The following is an 8,887-nucleotide window of genomic DNA, read 5'->3' as shown; positions in this document are numbered from 1 at the left end:
CTTTGAACAGGTGCGGCCAGCCGATCGGGTGGGAGGCGGGCGAAGGGGGGGTGCGGTTCCGCTGCCGCGAGGCCGTGGCGCCGGGCGAGGCGCTGCACAACAACTACGGGCCAAAGGGCAACGGCGAGCTCCTCTTCACGTACGGCTTCGCGTCGGCAGAGAACCCGCTCGACTCGGTGGAGGGCATCGTTGTCGGCTGCCGCAAGGGGAGCGGGCGCGCCGCCGACGAGCTCCACGCGGCGCGGCTACAGTGCCTCGCGGAGCATGGCGTGCCGCACGGCGAGGAGAAGGAGGGCACGCTGCGGATCGGGCCCTTCTCGCTGCACGAGCCGCTGCCGGAGGGCCACGAGGCGGGCCACATCTCGCACGAGGCGAGGGGCGCCGTCGCCGCGGCCGCGGGCGGGCGGCAGGGCGGCGAGGGCGAGGAGGCGGGAGAAGAGGAGGGCGAGGAGGAGGGGGAGGAGGAGGAGGCGGAGGGCGTCCTCCCTCGTCTCCTCCTCTTCGCGCTGCAGGTGATCGGGATGGACGACCCTCTCGCAGGCCCGTGCCTCTCCCTCGACGAGCTCGACCTCCTCCGCGCCTCGCTCGAGGCGAGGCTGCGCAGCCTGCCGTCGAGCGAGGCCGCCGACGCCGCCGAGGCGGCGCAGTTCTCGCGCGAGGGCTACTGCGCCGCCTATCGCGCCGGGCAGAGGCGCGTGCTGCGCGCGGCGCTCGCCGAGGTCGCCGTGCTGGAGGGCAGTGCGGACGGAGAGGCTGAGGGGGAGGGCGAGGACTGACCCGTTTCGCCCCATTGCTGGACATGAGACTGATTGATGACAATGATGACAATGTCAAGAACTACAAACGTGCGAGTGTTAGATTTTTACTCTACTCTCTCTCTCTCGTGATCTTTTTATTGTCGTGATGTGACCTGACGGCTGACGCGTGACGGGCCGCCGGCGCTGCTAGAGAGGAGGAGCGAGCACAACCGTAAAGCCGTACCGCAAGATGCTCTATAGAGTAGCTTGAGAAGCTCGCCAGGAACACTTTTTCAAATTCACAGTCAAACACTCTAGACGGGAGCGGACCGTGAGTTGAGGAAATCGGAGGACGCGACCCACTTCGCCACAGACGGTCCCGCGCCTCGCCGCTAAGTTTGCGGCACGCCCCGCACCGTCCGCTGTGCCGCGTTTTTTGTCCGGAGTGAAAAGTCCAATGCGCTCGTCGGTGACGGTGTCCTCCAACCTGCGCCGCGCTCGGCGAAGCAACCTCGACAGCGCCTTCGATGGCATGCAGCTCTTTGCGTCAGAAGCCTGGAGAGCAGCTCCTCGGCTGCTCACACGCTCTGCACAGTTGACACAGCCTACTGTGCGGCTACCACAGCAAGGGACCTATGAAAAAAAACAGTCGCTTTGGCTGCTAGCTCGGGCTCGGCTGGGCGCGCACGCGCACGCGCGCGCGTCGCGCGCCACGCGTCGCTCCGCGAGGGCGCGCGCCAACCGCGATTCGAACCGGGGCCAAAAGGCGCCTGGAGCGACCGCGGTCCGGTCGCGCCACCGCGGCTGCGGGGCTGATAGAGCAGGCCGGCTGCGGCTCCTGATGTACCTCCGCTTTTGGGTGGCGGTCGCGCGCTGCCGACGGCGCTCGCCGGCGCTACGGCGCTCGCGGCGCGCTCGTGGCGTTCAGGGCGGCTCGCACACGCACACGCACGCACACACACACACACACACACACACACACACACACACACACACACACACACACACACACACACACACACACACACACACACACACACACACACACACACACACACACACACACACACACACACACACACACACACACACATGCACAGACACACAGCCCCTTCCCCTCCCCCCTCAAGGGCGAGGACACGCACAGGCCGCACCTCTAGTGAGGCCCGCATAGTATGTGGGAGACTCGTGCCGCCGCCCCTGCCACCCCTGTGTCAGTGTGCCTGTGGTAGGAGAGACTGCCAGCGACAAGCTGGAGGCAGGTCGCTAGACTGAGATGAGACCGCCAGTGGATGTGGGAGTCCACCGCGCACCGCGCTGCGAGCGCCTGTCGTGTCCCTCCCTTGTCAGGAGCAGGAGAGCCCCACCTGTCCCCCTGATCGTCCTTCCAAAATCCTGCTCGTGCAGGTGGGGACCCTGTCCTCGTCCCATCCCTCGTTTGGCGTGTCTGTTTTCTTTCTTTTCTTTTCTGTCCGTCTTTCTGCAACTCCTGCCAAACCATCAGGCCACAATAAATTTTGGTTCAATTCTCCCCACGAGAGGCCTAACGCCTGCCGTTTTGCGCTGGTCGGGATTCACTCCAGCTGATTCATTCGCCACGCTTGGCCTCGAAATTTGCGGTCGCCTCTCGAAGAAGAAATGTACGCTGGGTTGAAAAGAATTACAAACTCCCTCGGACAGCACTAGGCACGGGACAGAAAAAGAATTCATGGCAGCTTCCAAGTGCTCTCCAAGTCTCTAAGGTAAGGGATAATCGCGTAAGGGGTAACGTCTGGTCCCCGCACACACAAAGTGGTCCTCCAAGTTTCACGCACACTTGATTTTTGACAACACACAGACAACGGCATCCCACAGGAAGCCGTCGACCTCAAAGAGACATTTACGATCAGGCGGCCTGTGAGCCAGTGCCACTCTCTCACGACAGGACCGGGACCGGGACTGACCAGGACGGGATTACGCTCGTGCACAAATTTCTCTTGCTGGGGGGGCTCCAGGGGGGAGGGGGGGGGGGAGGGGGGGGGAGTCCTCGCGCAGAGCCATGAACAGCTCTTCAGCCACCCAGTTGGCATCAGGCACGAGCACTGAGCAGGATCGATTGCGCTGCGCGGGGCAAAGCCGCCTCCGCGAGCCGGCGGTGCGCCTCCATCAGGCCCTCGCCGGGCCGCACCTCGATCGACGCAGCGCGGGCAACGACGCTGGGCGGTGCCACCGCGCGTTGGAACGAGCGCTTGATGGCCTGGAACCACGGGCGAATGGCCAAAACCTTGCCTTGCTGCTCGAGGTCGGAGAGCTCATCCGCGAGCTTCTTGTCGCAGGTTGCTTTCGCCGCGTCTGCCGTGCCCGCCTTGCGCGAGGGTTCGCCCGCAAAGAGAGAGAAGGTGAAGTCGGTCTCAAAGGGCGAGGACACCTCGTAAATGTCGGCCGTGCCCTCGATGGCGCCCTCGGCCTGCGCGGAGGTCGTGAAGGTTCCCTCCTCGGGGTAGACGTCGAGGCGTCCGAATCGCGGAAGGGGATCCGCAAATGACTGGCCGATGAGGCCGTGCGCAATCAGCGGCGCCGACGATTGAGGAGAGTAGGAGAGCTCGATGTCGAGCCTGTGCTCTGGCCCGGCGACACGGTCGTGGACGTGGTCGCCATGCACCACGATCTTCCAGGGGGCCGCCTCCGTGCTGCCTTCAAACGGCGCCACCGTGATGGTTGCAGTGGACATCTTGACACGGGCGTGAAGCCCGCCGCAGCCGCGGTTGGCCTAAGAAGTGGCGGAGGTCGGAGGATGGGGGCGAGGCGAGTGTAGAAAGGCGAGGGCAGCGGCGGCTTGGGCGGTGGTCCGGAGCGCTGCGGTGGTGGCGGAGTGGGAGAGAGAATGTGGGAATGTCGCTCGCACGTTGGGGCCGAGCTTGAACTCATTCCCACCACAGCTACCCTTGACGTTGCTCCAGCCCCAGTTCTGCCCTGCAGTGGGCGACGGGAGATGGCGCGTACTGCCATAGGTGGGTGCAGGGGTGGCGTGTACAGGGTGGGCGCATGCGGTCGCGACGAACCGTTCAGCTGCGAGGCGACGTAGCTCACGTAAGCCCACTTGCACTGGCTAGAACCCTCGACCAGCGCCGCAACATGAACCTCCGTCATGTAAGTGCCGTTGACGAGCAGCTTCCCGTCGTGCAGGGTGTAGAGCGCCTCCTCAATGAGGACGTTTACGCTCAGTCCCGGAGTGCTCAAGTACTTGTACAGGGATTTATGCTTGCCACGGAAGTCGGCGTGGCCGTCGTGCGCCAGGTCCATGTGCGGGTCCTGCATGATCGAGGCGCCGACTGGCGGCGACGGAGGCGGCAGCGATGGGGGGTATGAGGGCGGCGAAGCGACAGTCGCGCCCAGGATGGCGCAGCCAATGCGGCCGCCGTCGTAGCCGTGGATGATGAACGCACGCCCTGCCACTTCGCCCGAGCCCGCGCCCGTATCGACGGTGACGCTGCCGCTGCTCGCGCCGGCCGAGTCGGACGTGTAGCTGACGCTCGTCCACGGGTCCGTCGTCACCGCGCCCGTGTAGTAGTGGCCGAGGGCGTTGTCGGTGCAGGTAGTGCCGGTGTGGATGTGGATGCCGCACGAGTTTCCCGCACTGCCCGCGCCGCTCTCGCACGCCGGATCAGCGCCCACCAGCGTGTACGAGAACGTCTGCGTCGTGCCGGCCGTCGTCATCGGACCGACGACGCCCGAGACGGCCAGACTGCCCGTGTACGTGTAGTAGGGCACGAAAGCGCTCGCCTGCAGCGCCGAATCGACGCCGTCGCTCAGCAGCGCGCACGCGATGCGCCCGCCGTCGTAGCCGTGCACGATCAGCGCCAGGCCCTCGAGTGTCGTCGAGGCCGCGCCCGTGTCCACCGTCACGCTGCCGCTGGTGGTGCCCGCGGCGGTCGCCGTGTACGCGATCGACGTCCACGGGTCGGTCGTCACCGCGCCCGTGTAGTAGTGGCCGAGGGCGTTGTCGACGCACGTCCTGCCGGCGTGGATGTGGATGCCGCACGAGTTGCCCGCACTGCCCGCGCCGCTCTCGCACAAGGTGTCGACGCCGTCGAGCTGGTAGTAAAACGTCTGCGTTGTGCCGGCCGTCGTCATCGGCCCGACCGTCCCCGAGACGGCGAGGTCGCCCGTGTACGTGTAGTACGGCACGAAGCCGTCCGCCGTCAGCGTGACCTGCGTCGCCGCTCCCAGAATGGCGCAGCCAATGCGGCCGCCGTCGTAGCCGTGGATGATGAACGCACGCCCTGCCACTTCGCCCGAGCCCGCGCCCGTATCGACGGTGACGCTGCCGCTGCTCGCGCCGGCCGAGTCGGACGTGTAGCTGACGCTCGTCCACGGGTCCGTCGTCACCGCGCCCGTGTAGTAGTGGCCGAGGGCGTTGTCGGTGCAGGTAGTGCCGGTGTGGATGTGGATGCCGCACGAGTTTCCCGCACTGCCCGCGCCGCTCTCGCACGCCGGATCAGCGCCCACCAGCGTGTACGAGAACGTCTGCGTCGTGCCGGCCGTCGTCATCGGACCGACGACGCCCGAGACGGCCAGACTGCCCGTGTACGTGTAGTAGGGCACGAAAGCGCTCGCCTGCAGCGCCGAATCGACGCCGTCGCTCAGCAGCGCGCACGCGATGCGCCCGCCGTCGTAGCCGTGCACGATCAGCGCCAGGCCCTCGAGTGTCGTCGAGGCCGCGCCCGTGTCCACCGTCACGCTGCCGCTGGTGGTGCCCGCGGCGGTCGCCGTGTACGCGATCGACGTCCACGGGTCGGTCGTCACCGCGCCCGTGTAGTAGTGGCCGAGGGCGTTGTCGACGCACGTCCTGCCGGCGTGGATGTGGATGCCGCACGAGTTGCCCGCACTGCCCGCGCCGCTCTCGCACAAGGTGTCGACGCCGTCGAGCTGGTAGTAAAACGTCTGCGTTGTGCCGGCCGTCGTCATCGGCCCGACCGTCCCCGAGACGGCGAGGTCGCCCGTGTACGTGTAGTACGGCACGAAGCCGCCGGCCGTCAGTTGTGAAGAAGCCACCGCACCCAGCGCGAGGAGCGAAGCTTGCGAGGAGAGGGGGCGAGGCTGGGTCGGGAAGTGGGCGAGCGCTGGGGCGGCACGCACGCAGCATGCTGACGGGCTTTGGGCGATGGCTACCGATTCGAAGAGCCATATCGAGTTTGGAACAACTGGATGCAACCTGACCAGCTCCCGAGAAGCGAGCCGAGGCGATCGCTATTCGCCAGCCGACGCGCGAACAACTAGTGGAGGGCGGAGCGGATTTTACGTTTCCGTTTATCGTGAGGTCGTCGTCCCGGTCGTCATGTCTGATTAGGGGTTCAACGTCGGCTGCTGGGTTCCCGCGTCGGCAAGGGCCTCTGGGGAGTACAAGAGACTATCACACCGCGGGCGGGTGGGGAAACGCGCAGCGAGGGAGACTCTCCCTCGGACAGCTCGGCTGCACCTTGCCCCTTGGTGCTCTCCGCGGCAACGCCGTTATCGGTAAAGTTGAGCGTGTAAGGATTGCGATGAAAAGTAAGTGGCGACGTGTACCTTCCCATGGAACGTACCTTCTCGCAGCTGCGAGACGAGCTTTCTCGGAGCGACAGCCTCAAAGTAAAAAGGGTGGATGGGTGGGGGGACGATCTGGCGAACGCCAGCGCGTCCCAAGAACGGTGGGGTGCCCCCTCGACCGCGCGTCCAAGTCACTTGGGCGGGCGCGAGCGAGCGGCACATGCGACATGGCCTGACAAAGAGAAAGAAATCGAGGTGCGGCGACAAGAGATCGAATCTGACGAAAATTTACGACACGCAGAATGCTGACGAAAAAATTACGAAAAGTCCGTCGTTTCCTCTGACGGGCTCTGAGTGCAGAGCTGACGTCAGTCAGTCTGTGCGCGTCGGCCGTCTCTCTCTCCTCCTTCCTCGTCGAACTGGGGATTGATTTTGAGGAAGGGGAGGGTTCACTGGCGACAGGATCCTCACGCGGCTCGGCCGTGGGTGCTCGCGGCGCCCCCCAGTTCAAAAAAAAAAGCAAGCGCCTAGCCACCGACTACGCCGAGGCGACGAAGCGGAAGGCCAAGGCAGCGGCGTGCGACGCCAAAAACTGCGACTTTATGACATGGGCGGCGAGCACGCGTGGCGGCATCGGGCACGAGGCGGCGACGTGGTTCAACACCAACTTCGACATCAAGGCCGCTAAGGCGTCCTCCGACAGCGAACGATGGCGGGTCAGTAGCGAGCGCAAACGCTTCCTGCAAGTGCACTCGGCCATCGTCGCGAGGCGCAACGCCGCCATCTTCGACTACAACGCGTGGCCGAAGATGGGCGGCGAGATGCCGCGGGCGCCTCGGGAGCAGTATGACTAGGGACGGGCGAGGGAGGAGGGGCGCTGACCACGGGCGACTACGAGTCGAAGGTTCGAGGACGACTACTCGCCGCCTGGGTCGTTTGGGGCGCGCGGCTCCGTCGAGGACCGGGCGCGCCCCTTACCCGGCGCGGCGTAGGTCCCACTCTGACGAAAAGAGGGGAGGCACGGTCGACAGCCCGATCCATCAACTACTCTCATCTTCTGGGGCTTGGCCCCGTGCAACAGCGGTCCGGCAGGCTGCCCCCAAGGCCCCCCGGGCCGCTGCGGGTTTGGGAGTTATGCTTAGGCACAGCTTCGGCGATGGCAGCCCCTCTCTGGGGTGTTGCATAGGCGGGGAGTCTCCCCCGCTGGTCTCCTCCTTCCCATTTTTTCTTTTTCTTTTGAGAGCAGGACGCCGGGTTTGTCTTGTATGTGCATGTCGGGCCTGGGTGTGTGTGAGGGGCAGAGGGGCGGGAGCGTGCGGGGCAGGGGCCCACCGTCGGGCGGCTTGTCGGGGTCCGGAGCATTCGAGGGGGGAACGAGGAGGGGAGAACGGGAGGTCGGCGTCGGAGTAGCAGGCCGCAGGGCGTACGGGGTAGCCGTCACTTTCCTGCCTCACAAGGGCGGGGCTGTCCCGGAAAGTGAGAGACGCCGGGCAGCGTGGCGCATTACTGAACCCTCCCATACGTGTTTGGGCTTCCTCCTTTGCTGTCCCATCTCCTCATCTCTTTCCCGCCTGGGCGGGGCGGTGGGCGGGCGCGCGGTGCGGCGCGGCGTGTGCGTGTGTGCGACTGCAACGAAGGACCGCTCGCAGAGGACCATTGGGTTTGTACTATTAACAACGAAGGCGCTCTCAAAAAAAAAGGTCCGCGCAGTCGTTGCCTGCTCATCACGATCGACTTGATCTTCATGATCAGCTCCGTGTTCCTCGTGGGCGCTGCTTGGCGTGCGCAGGTGGGCTTGACAATAGTTCAGCGCTCGACGCTAGTGATGAGTGCTTCTCAGGATCTGGCGGCCGAGCGGTATTGGTTGGACCAGGACGAGATCGTCACACTCCCGCCGCCGGATGTTGCTGAGGCCGCTGAGCAGGTCGGAAGGCTGCTTGAGCTCGGACACGGCCTGTCCCCACCGAAGCGCGTCGTCATCAAGCGCGATCGGATGCCAAACGCGCTGACGATCTCACTCGCGTTCGTCTTCGCAGCGCCCGCGGCTCTTGTCTCGACGATCCACCTTGTGCTGGCCCCGCCCCTTGCCTCCGTCGCCACCTCGGCACGGGCACGGGTGGCAACTTTCCTCGCCACCCTCGGCGTCGAGCTCGGGCGCCGCGCGCCCTTCCTCTTGCCCTTCTTTTACCTCCCGTCTGTCGCCCTTTCTGCCGCGGCCGACTGTGTGCAGACCACGGCCGCGGCAGCCCAGGCGGCGTTTGGACGCACGCGGCTCTCCAACCGCCTTGCCCTCGCGCTTCCCGCTGGCGGCAAGCAGGAGTGACTTAGCATCCCGCTTGGTGGGTGACGCCTGAGACCGGGCAGAGCGGTCTGCTGCACGTCTGCAGCTGCATCGAGTCGGACGTGCAGGGATGTCTACGTATGTGGGGTGGCCCCGCGTGTTGCCGATACGGTCCAAGCGCCAGGCCCGAGAGTGGAGGGGGGCGCGGATCCCAATCTAGTTACTATTGGTGATCGTCTATGAGGCGTGAAGAAGTTCGGTCTTCTGTTGTGTGAGTGATGGCCTTGCACGTTGCAGGCTGTGAGAGTGACCTGTGTGTGGAGTCACCTGTACTGAGTACTGTGTGTACACACATCTACAT

At 65.1% G+C, this 8,887-nt stretch overlaps 3 protein-coding genes across 3 annotated transcripts; 2 read left to right on the top strand and 1 right to left on the bottom strand.

Annotated features, from left to right (window-relative positions):
* Window positions 1-71: 71 nt before the first annotated feature.
* EMIHUDRAFT_252080 (hypothetical protein) lies at window positions 72-776 on the top strand (the record flags this gene model as incomplete). The annotated part of the gene is made up of 2 exons (XM_005789829.1): window positions 72-269; window positions 513-776. Coding segments are annotated over 2 exons (462 nt in total), but the record flags the coding sequence as incomplete, so codon positions are not given.
* A 2,029-nt stretch (window positions 777-2,805) lies between these two features.
* On the bottom strand, window positions 2,806-6,292 carry EMIHUDRAFT_252078 (hypothetical protein; the record flags this gene model as incomplete). Its single annotated transcript, XM_005789828.1, has 4 exons — window positions 2,806-3,486; window positions 3,622-3,689; window positions 3,779-5,794; window positions 6,196-6,292. The coding sequence occupies 4 exons, from the start codon at window positions 6,290-6,292 to the stop codon at window positions 2,806-2,808; spliced, it is 2,862 nt and encodes a 953-aa protein (XP_005789885.1).
* A 1,693-nt stretch (window positions 6,293-7,985) lies between these two features.
* EMIHUDRAFT_373160 (hypothetical protein) lies at window positions 7,986-8,887 on the top strand. The gene has a single exon (XM_005789827.1). It carries the CDS (start codon window positions 7,990-7,992, stop codon window positions 8,566-8,568), a length of 579 nt encoding a protein of 192 aa, XP_005789884.1. The 5' UTR covers window positions 7,986-7,989; the 3' UTR covers window positions 8,569-8,887.

This window comes from Emiliania huxleyi, assembly GCF_000372725.1.
Source record: "Emiliania huxleyi CCMP1516 chromosome Unknown EMIHUscaffold_1243, whole genome shotgun sequence".
NCBI classification, from domain to species: Eukaryota; Haptophyta; order Isochrysidales; family Noelaerhabdaceae; genus Emiliania; species Emiliania huxleyi.
This window is presented reverse-complemented; position numbering and strand designations above follow the sequence as displayed.